At 43.6% G+C, this 19,931-nt stretch overlaps 1 protein-coding gene across 5 annotated transcripts in view; it reads left to right on the forward strand.

Moving 5' to 3' along the window:
* Positions 1 to 11,030, forward strand: part of LOC135556534 (CUGBP Elav-like family member 5) — a 381,570-nt gene extending 370,540 nt beyond the window's left edge. For 2 of the 5 annotated variants that reach the window (XM_064989822.1, XM_064989825.1), the window contains exons 9-13: positions 93 to 302; positions 4,428 to 4,520; positions 5,433 to 5,576; positions 6,998 to 7,162; positions 7,434 to 11,030. In XM_064989822.1, the coding sequence (XP_064845894.1) occupies positions 93 to 302; positions 4,428 to 4,520; positions 5,433 to 5,576; positions 6,998 to 7,125 (575 nt within the window). In that variant the 3' untranslated portion in view covers positions 7,126 to 7,162; positions 7,434 to 11,030. The remainder of the gene's footprint in view (positions 1 to 92; positions 303 to 4,427; positions 4,521 to 5,432; positions 5,577 to 6,997; positions 7,163 to 7,433) is intronic. The other 3 variants (XM_064989824.1, XM_064989826.1, XM_064989823.1) reach the window with 2 other exon arrangements.
* The last annotated feature ends 8,901 nt before the right edge of the window (positions 11,031 to 19,931 follow it).

Raw genomic sequence — 19,931 nt, forward strand, 5'->3', positions numbered from 1 at the left:
TGTGTGTGGGTATATGTGTGTATGTGTGGGTATATATGTGTGTGGGGGGGGGGGGGGGTAGTCTGAAAAATGTATAAATATCCTTGTCTCAGCAGGCCTCAGCTCTCCACCAGCCAACATTACCACTCCCAACATCGTCACTAACATCGTCAACGGCTTCACGGGTATCCCCCACCATCAGCCCAACGGACATCCCACCGTTGAGACCATGTATACCAACGGTCTCTCGCCCTACACCACCCAGAGCCCCAACGCCGCAGACACCCTCCAGCAAGCCTTCACCGGAGTACAGCAATACACAGGTATTGTACACATCGAGAAGTAGAGCAATACACAGGTATTGTACACATCGAGAAGTAGAGCAATACACAGGTATTGTACACATCGAGAAGTATAGCAATACACAGGTATTGTACACATCGAGAAGTATAGCAATACACAGGTATTGTACACATCGAGAAGTATAGCAATACACAGGTATTGTACACATCAAGAAGTAGAGCAATACACAGGTATTGTACACATCGAGAAGTAGAGCAATACTGTCATGGCTTTCTTTGTGGGAAGGAGGAGTGGACCAAAATGCAGCGTGGTTGTTATTCATTTTATTTTAATAAAGAAACTATACACGATAAACTAACAAAATAACAAACGTGCGAAAACCGAAAACAGCCCTATCTGGTGCAAAACACAGAGACAGGAACAATCACCCACAAACACACAGTGAAACCCAGGCTACCTAAATATGGTTCCCAATCAGAGACAATGACTAACACCTGCCTCTGATTGAGAACCATATCAGGCCAAACATAGAAATAGACAAACAAGACATCCAACATAGAATGCCCACTCAGATCATACCCTGACCAACCAAAACATAGAAGCATACAAAGTAAACTATGGTCAGTGTGTGACAGTACCCCCCACCCAAGGTGCGGACTCCGGCCGCAAAACCTGAACCTATCGGGGAGGGTCTGGGTGGGCATCTGTCCGCGGTGGCGGCTCTGGTGCTGGACGTGGGCCCCCACTTCACCGTAGTCTTCCCCCACCTTGTCCGCTTCCGTGACCTCCTAGCCACAGCAACCCTACTAAATAACACAGGACAGAGGGGCAGCTCGGGACAGAGGGGCAGCTTGGGACAGAGGGGCAGCTCGGGACAGAGGGGCAGCTCGGGACAGAGGGGCTCCGGCAGCAGCGACGTACAGGCGGAAGACTCCGGCAGCAGCGCCGGACAGACGGGAGACTCCGGGAAGCAGCGCCGGAGCAGAGGAGAGGAGGAAGGCTCTGGCAGATCCTGGCTGACTGGTGGATCTGGAAGAGTCTGGCTGACTGGCGGATCTGGAAGAGTCTGGTAGACTGGCAGATCTGGAAGAGTCTGGTTGACTGGCAGATCTGGAAGAGTCTGGTTGACTGGCAGATCTGGAAGAGTATGGTTGACTGGCAGATCTGGACGAGTCTGGTTGACTGGCAGATCTGGAAGAGTCTGGCTGACTGGCAGACCTGGAAGAGTCTGGCTGACTGGCTGATCCTGGCAGACTGACGGCTCTGGCTGCTCCATGCTGACTGACGGCTCTGGCTGCTCCATGCTGACTGGCGGCTCTGGCTGCTCCATGCTGACTGGCGGCTCTGGCTGCTCCATGCTGACTGGCGGCTCTGGCTGCTCCATGCTGACTGGCGGCTCTGGCTGCTCCATGCAGACTGACGGCTCTGGCTGCTCCATGCAGACTGACGGCTCTGGCTGCTCCATGCAGACTGACAGCTCTGGCGGCTTCTTGCAGACTGACAGCTCTGGCGGCTTCTTACAGACTGACAGCTCTGGCGGCTTCTTACAGACTGGCAGCTCTGGCTGCTTCATGCAGATTGGCAGCTCTGGCAGCTCCTTGCAGACTGGCAGCTCCTTGTAGACTGACAGCTCCTTGCAGACTGACAGCTCCTTGCAGACTGGCAGCTCCTTGCAGACTGGCAGCTCCTTTCAGACTGGCAGCTCCTTTCAGACTGGCAGCTCCTTGTAGACTGGTAGCTCTGGCTGCTCCATGCAGACTGACAACTCTGGCTGTTCCATGCAGACTGACAGCTCTGGCTGTTCCATGCAGACTGACAGCTCTGGCTGCCCCATGCAGACTGGCAGCTCTGGCTGTGCTAAATGGGCAGGAGACTCCGGCAGCGCAGGAGAGGAGGAAGTCTCTGGCTGCGCTGAACAGGCGGGAGATTCCGGCAGCGCAGCAGAGGAGGAATGCTCCGGCAGCGCTGGAGAGGCGAGGCGCACTGTAGGCCTGATGCGTGGTGCTGGCACTGGTGGTACTGGGCCGAGGACACGCACAGGAAGCCTGGTGCGGGGAGCTGCCACCGGAGGGCTGGTGTGTGGAGGTGGTACTGGGTAGACCGGACCGTGAAGGCGCACTGGAGCTCTTGAGAACCGAGCCTGCCCAACCTTACCTGGTTGAATACTCCCGGTCGCTCTGCCAGTGCGGCAAGGTGGAATAGCCCGCACTGGGCTATGCAGGCGAACTGGGGACACCGTGCGCAAGGCTGGTGCCATGTAAGCCGGCCCAAGGAGACGCACTGGGGACCAGATGCGTAGAGCCGGCTTCATGGCATTTGGCTCGACGCTCAATCTAGCCCGGCCGATACGCGGAGCTGGAATAGAACGCACCGGGCTATGCACCCGCACTGGAGACACCGTGCGTACCACAGCATAACACGGTGCTTGCCCGGTCTCTCTAGCCCCCCGGTAACCACAGGAAGTTGGCGTAAGGTCTCCAACCTAGCATTGCCATACTCCCTGTGAGCCTCCCCCCAAGAAAGTTTTGGGGCTGACTCTCAGGCTTCCATCCGCGGCGCCACGCTGCCTCCTCATACCAGCGCCTCTCAGCTCTCACCGCCTCCAGTTCTTCCTTGGGGCGGCGATATTCTCCAGGCTGATCCCAGGGCCCTTCTCCAAACAATTTGTCCTCCCATTTCCATTCCTCCTTTTGTTGCTCCTTGGGTCGGCTACACTCCCCTGGTTTAGCCCAGGGTCCTCTCCCGTCGAGGATTTCCTCCCAAGTCCAAAAGTCCTTTTTACGCTGCTCCTGCTGCTGCCTTTGCTGTTTCCCGTTACCACGCCGCTTGGTCCTGTTGTGGTGGGTGATTCTGTCACGGCTTTCGTTGTGGATCAAAATGCAGCGTGGTTGTTATTCATTTTATTTTAATAAAGAAACTATACACGATAAACTAACAAAATAACAAACGTGTGAAAACCGAAAACAGCCCTATCTGGTGCAAAACACAGAGACAGGAACAATCACCCACAAACACACAGTGAAACCCAGGCTACCTAAATATGGTTCCCAATCAGAGACAATGACTAACACCTGCCTCTGATTGAGAACCATATCAGGCCAGACATAGAAATAGACAAACAAGACATCCAACATAGAATGCCCACTCAGATCACACCCTGACCAACCAAAACATATAAACATACAAAGTAAACTATGGTCAGGGTGTGACAAATACACAGCACAGATAATGTGCACACTGGCCTGGGCCCTTAAACCCTGGCCCAGACTGAGAGAGATGTGCACTAATATGGTGCAGGTGTAAAATCAGGGACATGTTGGTGTACCATGGAGCTGAATGGCTACTGTTTCTTTACAAGTGCATATCATTCAATGACAAACTACATAACTGACAGCATAAACACAGCATACCTGACCGAAAACAAGAGAGATACTGTATTGAGAAGTATAGAGATCTATATGAGATATAACAATACAAAGTGCGTGCGTGTGCGTGTGTGTGTGCGTGTGTGTGTGCGTGTGTGTGTGCGTGTGTGTGTGCATGTGTGTGTGCGTGTGTGTGTGCGTGTGTGTGTGTGGGTGGGTGTGTGTGTGTGCGTGTGTGTGTGTGTGTGTGTGCGTGTGTGTGTGTGGGTGGGTGTGTGTGTGCGTGTGTGTGTGTGTGCGTGTGTGTGTGTGTGTGTGTGTGTGTGTGCGTGCGCGTGCGTGTGTGTGGGTGTGTGTGTGCTTGTGTGTGTGGGTGGGTGTGCGTGTGCGTGTGTGTGCGTGTGCGTGTGTGTGTGTGTGTGTGCGTGTGGGTGGGTGTGTGTGTGCTTGTGTGTGTGGGTGGGTGTGCGTGTGCGTGTGCGTGTGTGTGTGTGTGTGCGTGTGCGTGTGTGTGCGTGTGGGTGGGTGTGTGTGTGCTTGTGTGTGTGTGTGTGTGTGCTTGTGTGTGTGTGTGTGTGTGTGCGTGCGCGTGTGCGTGTGCGTGTGTGTGTGTGTGCGTTCGTGTGCGTGTGCGTGTGCGTGCGCGTGCGTGTGCGTGTGCGTGTGGGTGTGCTTGTGTGTGTGGGTGGGTGTGTGTGTGTGTGCGTGTGCGTGTGCGTGTGTGTGTGTGTGTGTGCGTGTGTGTGTGCGTGTGTGTGTGTGGGTGGGGGTGTGTTACAGCTATCTACCCAGCCGGCACACTGACTCCCATAGGTCAGACTCTGCCTCAGTCATCACAGGTCATCCAGCAGCAGCAACAGAGAGAAGGTGAGGGTGAGAGAATAATATTTCTATTTTACAACGCTATTGTAAATATTCACTTTTATTGCTTTATTGTCATATTTCGATATTCCAATTTACAGGTTTAAGAGTATTATGTTAAATACAATTGCATTTCATTTTTTGGTATTACACTTTCCTAGTAATATTGCCCAGGTGTTATAATGCAGTGATTAAATGTTCTCATTTTGAAAATGAAAGTGTTACATAGTACTCTGTACGCATAATGGTATTATCTGGGGCAAAACGAATCACTCATCATCATCTATGTGATGCAGGATGGACTTTGGCTTCAACCTTTTCCTAAAAGTAGACTACATGGAGATTACATTAGAGCATGTACAGTATTGGTTGATTGCATTGTGTAATCCATTGACTGGGTTCAAACACATTTCTAGTCACATCTCAATCTGCTTAGCTGATTATGATGACAACCGTGTAGGATGTCATGTCATTTTGGATTCACTATTTCTAAGTCGTTATCTGTTTTTCCTCAAATAAGTATGTGTGCATTATTATTATTATGTAGGCCTTTGTGTTGATGAAATAGTCTGATTTCCACCATTGTTTGACTAGATTATATGCTTGAATGAAGACTTAATGCTGCCTCTGAACGTCTCCATCTAAACAAATCAGCAAGTTTCCACCTCAGTGATGTAATGGTGCCACACCATGCAAAATCAAATCAAAGTTGGAAAATGCACAGTTTATATTTATGGTGGTAAGCACAGGTTTATTATTTATTAATACTGTCACAGAAGTCAGAACAAATGTCTTTGCCACTCCATTAGTCGTGCTCCTCAGATCTGTTCCCCGGCCAAATGAGAAGCCACGGGTCTGCAGGCAGCGGAAAATAAACAGTACATAGGTCTGATTGTGGTTGCCATGGTTTCTGTGTGTTCGCAGGGCCCGAGGGCTGTAACCTGTTCATCTACCACCTGCCACAGGAGTTTGGAGATAACGAACTCATGCAGATGTTTCTGCCTTTCGGGAGCGTCATCTCCTCCAAGGTCTTCATGGACCGAGCCACCAACCAGAGCAAATGTTTCGGTGAGTTTTAAAGCTAGTTTAAAATGGGTGGTCTATGTTTGTTCTGTCAACCAAACAATTAAAACAGTTTCATGTATTGCAAACAAGGCAAGGATTCCTGTGATATTTCAACAAAAGTAAACTTTTTAAACAAATTGGTAGCCTATAATCCCCTTGTTATCTAGGTGGGACTGTCCTCAGAGCTTGAAAACCGTTTATCTATCTGTTTACTACAAAACTTTGGAATAGGATGTATGTAGCCACAGCATCAAGATCACCACTCTGTAACCCATATACCTGTCAATACCCAGGGTGCACTGGTGCTGATTCACACCCCAACCTGGATCTGGTCCCACTTGGCTCCACAGACCATACCTGACTTTGGCCTTGAAAAAAAAGTGGGGATGAAGAGAGGGGAGAGAAAAGATTTGGCAAAGGACAATTATAGTTCAGCATTTGTTTTCACTTGAGGGAGCCATACATCCCTGGGTAAAACTGATTTCTGCCATGCTGTCAGGGCGAACTTAATAACATAGAAATTCATAAAAGAAGTCCTATTTGCAGTATTGACTAATACACTATGCATTTACAACATAATGTTAGGTCTGACAGGGCTGCTTTGTAGGGTAATTCATCTAGAAAGCAGGATGAGGGTTAAACCCAGACTGATGGTGCATGGAGAACAGCTGACATGGAGAGCTCCTCTTAAAAGGAGGTTTAAGTCCACATCCTTCCCTGTTATCTGTGGCACGGTTGGCCCGGGGTCCTCCTTTCATCCTCTCCTCCTCCCTCCCTCTCTCCCCCTTAACCCTTCCCCCTAATGAGGCATTATAGGCAGACACCTCCCTCCCATGTGGCAGGAGACCTGGGGAGGCTCCTGTTGTTTTTCATGGGTCATCGACTGTTGCTAATGACACTCTAGACACTGGGGATTGCATCAACCGGAGCCACACTCCACTGCAATTTCTGGTCACTTACTTTTACGGCTTTATTCTTACACTTGATGGAAACAGGATGCTCAGCATGAGTTTGGGCTTGAGTGTCTAAGGTCATACACATGTGCATCTGCTTCGGCCTGTCTCTCTGTGTTCATCTGTGGGCTCTGCTTTTCTGTGCAAGTGGCACATCCACAAACGCATGCTCATTGATATATATATTGAAGAGCATTTGAGAGTGTTTGCACAAGCTTCATGGAGAAGCAAAATGGTTCAAATGACATAAATTATTATATATTGTTCAATATTGTTCAACATTACTTTGGTTCCCATCAAAATAAGCACTTTGATATAATAAATAGTCAAAGCATAATGCTATTAGATTGAGCAAGGGCATTGTTTGAAATCCTTTCTCTTTTTCCTCATAATTCAATTATTATTTGGCTACATTTTCGTATTGTACAGTTTTGGCTTTTAGGTTTATACACTTAGTTTCTTTTCTCCTAGGGTTTGTGAGCTTCGACAACCCAGCTAGCGCACAGGCAGCTATTCAAGCCATGAACGGCTTTCAGATTGGAATGAAGAGGTTGAAAGTCCAGTTAAAACGACCGAAGGATGCCAGCCGCCCTTACTGACACAACCTAGCCATCAGTATTCACTGCAACAGCACAGGTAAGCCCAGTGGACTCTCTTATAGACTCAGACTGATAGAATGCCTGTCAACTAGAAATGGGAAAATCTATCATCATCATGATAGACAAAGATTGACTGAATTGCAAATGTGGGCTGGCTTTCTCCAAACCATCACACTGATGTCATGGGCAGAATTGAATAATTACAAATAACTGTAAAATCTATACCTCAAGAAATGTAATCTACATATCTAAATGACTTCAAAAGAAAGTAAGCTAGATCTAAACATGGTTTGATATTTGTCTTCTAGGTTTTGAGAAAACTGAAGATATCTTGGAGTTCAACTTTTTTCTTTGAAAACAAAAAAAATGTTTTAAAAAACATCAACACAAGGAATTTTTGAAGACATATCAGCATTTACTTATGAAGAAGACATAGGGTTCTGCAGCTATAGGAGGAGGTGTGGAGTTAGCAGAAACTACACAGAAGGACTTCAACAACAACACAACAAACTACACAGTGCAAGACAGACTAGAGAAGTAAAAAATGGGAAAAAGATGTGAAACTCTTAACAACAGAACTTTTCTCGTTGAGACTTGAATTGTTAATTAAGCAACAAACAAACAAAAAGCAGCAACAACAAATAGATTTCTATATACGTATTATATACACACATATATATAAAGAAAAAAGCGCTTGTGGCTTTTATTATACTGGACAAATGAGGGTTAAAACTTGAAGATCAAGACAAAGTGGTAAAAAGAAGCGATTCTGTCCCACTGATGGACTTTCTTACTCTTTCCCTCTTTCTCTAATTCTCTCACCGTCTTTCAGCAAGCGCAGAACTATGGCTTTCTCGGGTCACTGAGGTTTCCATTAGCTACAGTACATCTGAAAATATTTCACCCCTAAGGGACCAAAGGACCAAACATTTGTATTGTTCTAAACGGTAATATATACTATTATTGATTCTAATACTGTAAACTACAATTAATAATGTTACAAGTTCAAATTTAAGAAGAAACTTACTAGCTTCCGGTTGGAGGAGGAAAAAGGGTTTGGTTTATTCTCCTTTTACATTTATAGCTACTGGGTTTGAGAATATTTAAACAAAATATAAAACATATAAAAATATTTGAAAAGCTATACTATTTTAGTGGACGTAGAATATGTGGATTGGAGATTGTTTCGGGCATGTTCAGATTTTCTTTTAGCAGTCATCCTTCACCCTTACATTCCAAATCTGCACTTTTGATTTTCGACATATCTCTCTCTAGTAACTTCTCTGTGTGGGAGCAATAAGGCAACTCTGAGTAGTTGCACATGAAGCTCAACACAGTAGTGCCAAAAGATATCCTGTAAATTGTGTCAAACCAAACATTCAAGACATACAGTGTATTGAGAAATGTCTTCAATCATCTGCTGTTTCTAGTCCTCTGTCAGTGCACTGCAATCCATCGTGATGTATTGTCATTGTAGACCCCCATCTTTTTCATTGCAGAAAAAGGCATTCTGTGTCAGGAAAAAGCGAGGCAGCATCATTAAAGCACTGACAATACAGTTAATCTGACCACTAAGCACAGCGGTAAAAGTGCCACTCAGTAGTGCGGATATGTAGTAGTAAAGAAGTGCAACACCTTCAACTGGTTAATAAAATATACAAATTACCCTGACAATGGTTATAAAATTGCTATCCAAGCTGCGCAAGGCTTGCCGGGTCCTGCCCCCTTCCGCTGCCAACCTTCTCCAGCTGTTCTCTGCAGGAGGGGGGGGGCCTCCCCGCTCAAGCACATCTCTTTTTATAGGGACCATCATTTTACGGGGACCTGAGAGCTAACGCGCATCATAATTAGGGTAATGCTAATATTGATCAGATGGAGAGCAACACTGCAGGGCAAAAGATGCACAATCAATTAACACACATGACATATATCTAATACATTCCTGGAATGGAAACAAATGGTTCTATGTAGCATAGCAGCAAGCAATGAGGTCAAATGGAGGCCTGCTTGTTTGCTGTAGATGGGACTTAACTAAAGAGCAGATGCAGTCTTTCCATTGGGTACAATAGCACACTGAGAGGAGAGCTCTTACACCATGAGGAACAGCTTGGCTTTAGCAGCCTTAGGAGGTCAAATTAATAGCAAAATGATCCATCAATTAGACTGCAACAGGCTTGACTTTAAATGTAGTTACTGCAGCTGCTGCTCAGAAGGAAAGTCAAAACCAGGAACACAAACTCTGCCACAGAGGGACAACGTCGAAGCATACTATTAGCCTGAACAACCAATACTGTGTTTTCTAGTAGCTGGCAACACATATGGCCAGATTGATTCAAAAAAGTAAACTGTTAAAGCAGTAGAAGTTACTATTCCAATAAAATAAGAACATGGTTTACACTAATGATATGTCTGGAATGAAATTAGTTTAAAGATGTGTCTTCAGTTGTAGTAGTAGTTCTACTCAATTTTATTCCCTTTTCTAATTTCCATCTCAAAGCTATTCTATTATCATACTCATTCTCCTCTGATGCCTATCCATCTCCCACTGAGAGGCATCTCCCTCCCTCTCTCTCTTTCCCTCTCCCCCCCTCTCTCTCTCTGTCTCTGTCTCTCTCTCTCTCTCTCCCTCTCTCTCTCTCTGTCTCTCCTGTAGGTTGACAGAGTCCAGCCTTGCTTCTCTCTGCTCATTATGCCTATTTAGACACTGTTTTGTTCCACCACACATCCCGTATGTCTGTCTGTCTGATGACTGGCAAATGGCATCTCTTGGGTTTGAATGACTGAGCAACAAACCAGAATGACAATTTGGCTGAGCAAGTATTCCCTACCAGCATATATATTTATTGCTCTCTGAAGAGTGCTGAATGTAAGCCTCAGCATTGAAACCAAATGGACAATGCATACTAAACTTGACCACGGACAGCAACAAAAGGCTAGTGTTCTTGTATGCTGTCACGGTGTTGTAATGCCTTTATCAACATCGGAGTTGCCAAATCTCAGTCGAATGCATTTATAAAGGGAAAACATCGATTTAATTCCTCCATCAGACATTAAAATGTGCGGATTGTATATCCAAAAAAGGGAGAAACGGATGAAAGATGAACAATATTCATATGCAGCAGTGCAATTGGTAGTAAATAGTAGTAGATTAAATGTTTGATGATGTATTAGTAGGTGAAATATTCGCAAATTATAGAACAAGATAGATTAAGAACAAGGTAGGTATTTGAACACAGTCTCTTCATGAGTTACTGTGTTGGTCCCCTCCATTTTCCCTCCCCTTTCTGGACTTGGCACCTTTGGAAGCTGTTACATACAGACATGTGCCCCAAGGGTAGCTACTGGAGGGATTTTTTCATTATTAAAATGGAATTAAATTCAACAGCTTGGGTAATACAAATTAAAGATGGCAACTGTGGCTGAAATGTAATTAGTTTGAGAAATGTGAGGTTATTTTGTGGAGGGGAAAAAGTTTAAAGAGTACAATAATTGCGACGGAGGCGTGTGGATGGAGACTGTTTATATCAATTCCAGTATTATTTGCCCATTGGGCGCGAGTTTACAGGTGCTGTCCTATCTGATTTGGAGGCAACACTAGTAATTCTCATTGCACTAACTAAAATTGAAACGATGTGCTTGAGCCAGTGAAATGTTTTACACTGTTTTCATTCTCGCACCATTCTGCCATGTTCATCCTTTGTCATTCCATCTCTCCAACCATGATGCTCATTCAATATCTGAGCATGCTCAATAGGGGGGCTGGGGGGTTAAAGATTATAATAATGGTACTAGCTACTCGCTTTAACAATATTATTATTTACCAATGGTTTGAATGCTAAGGATAGTAGCTTATTATTAATATGAAATCTGTATATTATGGAAAATCAGCACAGGTCCTTTCTTTGGGTGGGTGGAATGGGTGGAATGGGGAGGGAGGGGAGGGTTTTTGCTTCATAAAGATGTTAAACTTCTGGTTTCTTAGCACAAAGCATACAAAAATATATGACAAAAGTATTGAATCTGTTTAGTAGATTTTATTGACATGTTATAGGGCAAGGGACATTTCAGTGCTATTCTCTAAACCTGGACCAGAACAATGCTGTTTACAGGCTATTTTTTTTCCAAGAGGAGAGCACCACCTATCTGCTTGATGGGCTCAGTACAGCATGGTTAACTGAAATGGAAAGCAGTACCTTTTTATAAATAATAAATCAATGAAAATATGTGTTCTGTAATAGCCTGAGAAACCAAACGTTTTTTCCCCTGTTGACATTTCTTGAATACTTGCTGCTTAGATTATTTCATATTAATGATTAATAATTTAATGGTTTTATAATTATTTATTTGATCAGGTAAGAAACTTGATATGTAAATGTATTTATTCATCTATTTATTGAATTGTTTATTTACTGATGTATTTATTTAATTGATAATTATTTTAATGTATTTATTTTATTGTTCTGTTATGATAAGGTATGTATAAAAGGAAATGCTTATTGGGGCTTTTCTCTTTCTCTCCTTTTTTTCAATTTTACAATAAAATTTCAAACTGGATGTTGCATTCTCAGATGTGTAATAAATGCATAACTACACCACAGAAAAGGGGAGTTGAACCACGAACAGCCATTCCAGGTGTCCACCCCTCTCCTGAAGGCAGTGTATGTCTATGGGTATAGGGTAATTGAGTGTGCTGAAATGGCCATTATCACTGATTACCTTATGCCCTTTCAACACGTTACCAGCAGTACCAATCACATGCAATCTCTAGGGCAGCACCTCCAAGACCTTCCGGAAACAAACTTGTGATAATTCATTAGAAAATATCTGATAGGAGTCTGTTATAGAATTCACAGTGTAGCATAGAGCAAGGCAGTAGGTGGAGGGGTAATGTATCCATTTTATGCTCCTATAGAAACCTAATGAGGCAAGGTGTAGAGTGGTTGAAATGACCTGTCATCCTAAAGACTGAGGGCCCAGTGCTCTGCTATTTAATAGGTTACCTCTGATGGTATGGTTATTGGAAATTATATATTTTAAGGCCAATTTTGATGGGTAACAATAACCAGAGGGAATGATGCTACATTTTCATCGACCACGTATATGTTTGGACGGAGTATGGCCAGGAACAGTCAAAATGATTGCGTTACAAATAAAGAAACTGGTAAAACATAAATACTGTACATACATTATGCTATCAGTGCAATGAATATACATCATGTCAGCTGCACGAACAGACAGCACCTTCATGCAATACTGACAAAAAGTACAGCATATCCATGAAAATATACCATGTCTTAGGTAGACACAGGAAAACAAACAAATATGTTATCACTGACTTGACAAACTGGCCTGTGTAGTAAAAATCTAAAGATAGGCTATTTATTGACAGAAACAGTATGGTTGTGACACTACAGTAATGAATGGAGGAAGAACATTTTAAAGAGCAGTGGGAAAAGGGAGGACAAAAAAAGTAGAACCACTGGCTCATGAAATAAATTGGCCCAATTATAATAAAGTGTGGCTCTTGGTCAGTGTGCAAGCCCGGCAGTTCATCTTTATTACAATCAGTTAATGAAAATCAATCCCCCTCCTGATAAACTCTTATCTCCACAGCCTTTGCACACCCCGTGTGCAGGGACATAATAAATTAGGGTAATATTGCCTTTGATGAGGGAGTGAATTGCAAATTATTGTAACTTTCTAAGATTTATGATGCAGATGCCGAGTGGGGTTTTTCCAGGCTCTGGGATGCAGAGGTGCCATTTGTTAAAAGTTTAGTGACACAGCCTCATAACAGAACTATACACAACTGTCCAGGTAATCTCTACTGTGTATTGCCTTAATGTACAGCAGTGCAACTACCACTGCAATGGCATGAATTACTTCTTGCATAGGATGAAGGAACATCCTTTTTTTTGACACAATACAGTGAATAGAATGCACAACATGCCTGCTGAAAGACACAACCCAGGGGAGGGTATACAGCAACATGCCTGCTGAAAGACACAACCCAGGGGAGGGTATACAGCAACATGCCTGCTGAAAGACACAACCCAGGGGAGGGTATACAGCAACATGCCTGCTGAAAGACACAACCCAGGGGAGGGTATACAGCAACATGCCTGCTGAAAGACACAACCCAGGGGAGGGCATACAGCAACATGCCTGCTGAAAGACACAACCCAGGGGAGGGTATACAGCAACATGCCTGCTGAAAGACACAACCCAGGGGAGGGTATACAGCAACAAAAGCGGTTGCTTAGAGGTTTCCATCAGCAGTTTTTCTCTTGCTATGTCAGTCACTAACCAGGTGTCAATCAGCAGTATTTCTCCTGCTATGTCAGTCACTAACCAGGTGTCCATCAGCAGTCTTTCTCTTGCTATGTCAGTCACTAACCAGGTGTCCATCAGCAGTTTTTCTCTTGCTATGTCAGTCACCAACCAGGTGTCCATCAGCAGTTTTTCTCTTGCTATGTCAGTCACTAAACAGGTTTCCATCAGCAGTTTTTCTCTTGCTATGTCAGTCACTAACCAGGTTTCCATAAGCAGTTTTTCTACTGCTATGTCAGTCACTAACCAGGTTTCCATCAGCAGTTTTTCTCTTGCTATGTCAGTCACTAACCAGGTGTCAATCAGCAGTTTTTCTCCTGCTATGTCAGTCACTAACCAGGTGTCCATCAGCAGTTTTTCTCCTGCTATGTCAGTCACTAACCAGGTCTCCAACAGCAGTTTTTCTCCTGCTATGTCAGTCACTGACCAGGTTTCCATCAGCAGTTTTTCTCTTGCTATGTCAGTCACTAACCAGGTGTCCATCAGCAGTTTTTCTCCTGCTATGTCAGTCACGAACCAGGTGTCCATCAGCAGTCTTTCTCTTGCTATGTCAGTCACAAACCAGGTTTCTATCGGCAGTTTTTTTCTTGCTATGTCAGTCACTAACCAGGTTTCCATCAGCAGTTTTTCTCTTGCTATGTCAGTCACTAACCAGGTTTCCATCAACAGTTTTTCTCTTGCTATGTCAATCACTAACCAGGTGTCCATCAGCAGTTTTTCTCTTGCTATGTCAGTCACTAACCAGGTTTCTATCAACAGTTTTTCTCTTGCTATGTCAGTCACTAACCAGGTGTCCATCAGCAGTTTTTCTCTTGCTATGTCAGTCACAAACCAGGTGTCAATCAGCAGTTTTTCTCCCGCTATGTCAGTCACTAACCAGGTTTCCATCAGCAGTCTTTCTCTTGCTATGTCAGTCACTAACCAGGTGTCCATCAGCAGTTTTTCTCTTGTTATGTCAGTCACTAACCAGGTGTCAATCAGTAGTATTTCTCCTGCTATGTCAGTCACTAACCAGGTTTGCATCAGCAGTCTTTCTCTTGCTATGTCAGTCACTAACCAGGTGTCCATCAGCAGTCTTTCTCTTGCTATGTCAGTCACTAACCAGGTGTCCATCAGCAGTCTTTCTCTTGCTATGTCAGTCACTAACCAGGTGTCCATCAGCAGTTTTTCTCTTGCTATGTCAGTCACAAACCAGGTGTCCATCAGCAGTTTTTCTCTTGCTATGTCAGTCACTAACCAGGTTTCCATCAGCAGTTTTTCTCTTGCTATGTCAGTCACTAACCAGGTTTCCATAAGCAGTTTTTCTCCTGCTATGTCAGTCACTAACCAGGTTTCCATCAGCAGTTTTTCTCTTGCTATGTCAGTCACTAACCAGGTGTCAATCAGCAGTTTTTCTCCTGCTATGTCAGTCACTAACCAGGTGTCCATCAGCAGTTTTTCTCCTGCTATGTCAGTCACTAACCAGGTCTCCATCAGCAGTTTTTCTCCTGCTATGTCAGTCACTGACCAGGTTTCCATCAGCAGTTTTTCTCTTGCTATGTCAGTCACTTACCAGGTGTCCATCAGCAGTTTTTCTCCTGCTATGTCAGTCACGAACCAGGTGTCCATCAGCAGTCTTTCTCTTGCTATGTCAGTCACAAACCAGGTTTCTATCGGCAGTTTTTTTCTTGCTATGTCAGTCACTAACCAGGTTTCCATCAGCAGTTTTTCTCTTGCTATGTCAGTCACTAACCAGGTTTCCATCAACAGTTTTTCTCTTGCTATGTCAATCACTAACCAGGTGTCCATCAGCAGTTTTTCTCTTGCTATGTCAGTCACTAACCAGGTTTCTATCAACAGTTTTTCTCTTGCTATGTCAGTCACTAACCAGGTGTCCATCAGCAGTTTTTCTCTTGCTATGTCAGTCACAAACCAGGTGTCAATCAGCAGTTTTTCTCCCGCTATGTCAGTCACTAACCAGGTTTCCATCAGCAGTCTTTCTCTTGCTATGTCAGTCACTAACCAGGTGTCCATCAGCAGTTTTTCTCTTGTTATGTCAGTCACTAACCAGGTGTCAATCAGCAGTATTTCTCCTGCTATGTCAGTCACTAACCAGGTTTCCATCAGCAGTCTTTCTCTTGCTATGTCAGTCACTAACCAGGTGTCCATCAGCAGTCTTTCTCTTGCTATGTCAGTCACTAACCAGGTGTCCATCAGCAGTTTTTCTCTTGCTATGTCAGTCACAAACCAGGTGTCAATCAGCAGTTTTTCTCCCGCTATGTCAGTCACTCACCAGGTCTCCATCAGCAGTTTTTCTCCTGCTATGTCAGTCACTGACCAGGTTTCCATCAGCAGTTTTTCTCTTGCTATGTCAGTCACTAACCAGGTCTCCATCAGCAGTTTTTCTCCTGCTATGTCAGTCACTGACCAGGTTTCCATCAGCAGTTTTTCTCTTGCTATGTCAGTCACTTACCAGGTTTCCATAAGCAGTTTTTCTCCTGCTATGTCAGTCACTAACCAGGTTTCCATCAGCAGTTTTTCTCTTGCTATGTCAGTCACTAACCAGGTGTCAATCAGCAGTTTTTCTCCTGCTATGTCAGTCACTAACCAGGTGTCCATCAGCAGTTTTTCTCCTGCTATGTCAGTCACTAACCAGGTCTCCATCAGCAGTTTTTCTCCTGCTATGTCAGTCACTGACCAGGTTTCCATCAGCAGTTTTTCTCTTGCTATGTCAGTCACTTACCAGGTGTCCATCAGCAGTTTTTCTCTTGCTATGTCAGTCACGAACCAGGTGTCCATCAGCAGTCTTTCTCTTGCTATGTCAGTCACAAACCAGGTTTCTATCGGCAGTTTTTTCTTGCTATGTCAGTCACTAACCAGGTTTCCATCAGCAGTTTTTCTCTTGCTATGTCAGTCACTAACCAGGTTTCCATCAACAGTTTTTCTCTTGCTATGTCAATCACTAACCAGGTGTCCATCAGCAGTTTTTCTCTTGCTATGTCAGTCACTAACCAGGTTTCTATCAACAGTTTTTCTCTTGCTATGTCAGTCACTAACCAGGTGTCCATCAGCAGTTTTTCTCTTGTTATGTCAGTCACTAACCAGGTGTCAATCAGCAGTATTTCTCCTGCTATGTCAGTCACTAACCAGGTTTCCATCAGCAGTCTTTCTCTTGCTATGTCAGTCACTAACCAGGTGTCCATCAGCAGTTTTTCTCTTGTTATGTCAGTCACTAACCAGGTGTCAATCAGCAGTATTTCTCCTGCTATGTCAGTCACTAACCAGGTTTCCATCAGCAGTCTTTCTCTTGCTATGTCAGTCACTAACCAGGTGTCCATCAGCAGTTTTTCTCTTGCTATGTCAGTCACAAACCAGGTGTCAATCAGCAGTTTTTCTCCCGCTATGTCAGTCACTAACCAGGTTTCCATCAGCAGTCTTTCTCTTGCTATGTCAGTCACTAACCAGGTGTCCATCAGCAGTCTTTCTCTTGCTATGTCAGTCACTAACCAGGTGTCCATCAGCAGTTTTTCTCTTGCTATGTCAGTCACAAACCAGGTGTCAATCAGCAGTTTTTCTCCCGCTATGTCAGTCACTCACCAGGTTTCCATCAGCAGTTTTTCTCCTGCTATGTCAGTCACTAACCAGGTTTCCATCAGCAGTCTTTCTCTTGCTATGTCATTCACTAACCAGGTGTCCATCAGCAGTCTTTCTCTTGCTATGTCAGTCACTAACCAGGTGTCCATCAGCAGTCTTTCTCTTGCTTTGTCAGTCACTAACCAGGTTTCCATCAGCAATTTTTCTCTTGCTATGTCAGTCACTAACCAAGTGTCCATCAGCAGTCTTTCTCTTGCTATGTCAGTCACTAACCAGGTGTCCATCAGCAGTCTTTCTCTTGCTATGTCAGTCACTAACGAGGTAACCATCAGCAGTTTTTCTCTTGCTATGTCAGTCACTAACCAGGCCTCCATCAGCAGTTTTTCTCTTGCTATGTCAGTCACGAACCAGGTGTCCATCAGCAGTCTTTCTCTTGCTATGTCAGTCACTAACCAGGTGTCCATCAGCAGTCTTTCTCTTGCTATGTCAGTCACTAACCAGGTTTCCATCAGCAGTTTTTCTCCTGCTATGTCAGTCACTAACCAGGTTTCCATCAGCAGTCTTTCTCTTGCTATGTCAGTCACTAACCACGTGTCCATCAGCAGTCTTTCTCTTGCTATGTCAGTCACTAACCAGGTGTCCATCAGCAGTTTTTCTCTTGCTATGTCAGTCACAAACCAGGTGTCAATCAGCAGTTTTTCTCCCGCTATGTCAGTCACTAACCAGGTTTCCATCCGCAGTTTTTCTCCTGCTATGTCAGTCACTAACTGATGTCACCGCTGATGGGAAAAATTCACATATTTTCTTTATGTAGATTTTATTAGAATGACAATAAAATCTGTCGCCAATTGGATGGAAATCTAGCTACTGACAGACACTCAATTAGTCATGTCAGGTAACAATTTTTTGGTTGGTATTTAGTCTAGCCTGTTATCTAAACTTGTAGAAATCATGGGCGAATACCAACCGGTCATGCAGGGCATGTGTCCAAAGGCCCTGACCTCCAGGGGCCCCATATTGATTTTGCTGGTCATTGTCACTAAAATATCATATTAAAATGGTATTAGCAGGGTTGGGGAGTAACTGATTACAGGTAATCAGTTGCACTTAATCTGATTACAAAAAAACATGGAACAGTAATCAGTTACATTACCAGTAAAAAATATTGTTATCGGATTAGATACTTTTGGAAAACTGCATTACTTCTTGGATTACTTTTAAATTCAGAAATTATGTCTGAGAAAAAATACATTATGACACCTTTCTGTTTTCTGAATGACATTAATTTCAGTAAAAAGGCGTAGTTCTAAGTTTTTTCCACCTGAGTTAGTCTGACCACTATGATGACACCAAATGCGTTTGATGGATCTTTTTTTGTCTTCTTCTAATGCCTCTTAAATGGAAAGTAATCCAAAAGAATACATGTAATCAGATTACGATACTGAGTTTGGGTAATCCAAAAATTATGTTACTGATTAACATTTTCGACAGATAATTAGTAACTGAAACGGATTACATTTAGAATGTAACCTACCAACCCTGGGCATGACATTGCAAAATGTGTAGAATTGCAGGATATTAGCTTTAAAAAGTGCAAAAATGTCTCTCTACCACATGGCAAAATTTCTAGAATAGCAGGAAATTAACTTTAAGCTTCATATTTTCTCTCCGCTTTCAAGAGAGGGCCACTAAAATGTTATGCCACGAGGTTGGGGGCCCCCCAGCCAAATCTCACTTAGGGAATGCAAAAGTCTAGGGCAAGGCGTGAGGGTATGTGTTTACTTAAGTAGAAATGGCAGTCCTCCTTTATACTATTATTGTCTCTCATACCAGAGTAGTTTGATATGTAGGTCAGTGACCATGTGTGCATCAGGTTGTCTGTATCAGAGACATGTTCAGGTTCCCCCTGTCAGCATGATTATTGAAGAGACAGAGAAACTTTGGCTTGTTCAAGTATGAAAGCATGTGCTTTGAGATAGCTGGGATCATCCAGAATCCCCCTCTCCATACACACACTCCACCTACAGAAACTTCTAACATGTTGGCTTATGTTAAGTTATGTTGTTCTGTTGCTGAGATCTATGCAACAGTGTGTGAGTGGTGTTTATGTGCTGAATTACAAATGGCTGTATCTTACACAAGCACAAAGGTAGGGCCACAAACCAGGGCCTGAATGCATAACTATTTTACCATTATGCACAGCACACCAGCTCCCTGCCACTGATTCATGGGAAAACAGGACGACTTGTGATTTAATAGGCCATGAAAAGCATGTAAAAAATAATACAAACTTGAGAACTACCATACTTGCTGCTGTCCACAAAGGTAGCTGAGCTATTAAACAGGAGTTCCACACTTTCATATAATTAATTAATTACTCCCTAAATGTGAAATGATTGAAGTGAAAGTGCTTTTAAAAAAGATTCTCAGTGTCCACAGTGAATCTCAGCATTTTTGCTTGAAATAAATTGCATACATTGAAAGTCTTGCACCATGTTTTTCAGTATAATCTTGACTGAAGATAATATCACTATACCAACAATAACTTCACCAGTGAAATATTTAAATAGCACTACAATGCGAAGAGATTTGACATAGAACATTCTGTTGACCTTGTATAATACAGAACTCTGTGTCCTTATCAAGTCCAAGTCATTTTCAACCTTGTATAAAAACAGCCATCAATCTAACTATTTATCAATCAAGGAGAGGACTCACATAGCACTATCTATTTATCTTGCCAACTGCTCTGTTAATATCAAATTAATTTATCCGTTGAGAGTATCAATCACTCAAGGGTTTCTTCTCAACTCATTAGCATTTTAATTGTCCTTGTTTACAGGGGAAAATGAAGGGAGACTTGTTGTAGAGAGTGGGTGATGGCTGAAATGTACAAACTCACT

Source organism: Oncorhynchus masou, chromosome 15 (genome assembly GCF_036934945.1).
Source record: "Oncorhynchus masou masou isolate Uvic2021 chromosome 15, UVic_Omas_1.1, whole genome shotgun sequence".
In the NCBI taxonomy this organism is placed as follows: Eukaryota; Metazoa; Chordata; class Actinopteri; order Salmoniformes; family Salmonidae; genus Oncorhynchus; species Oncorhynchus masou.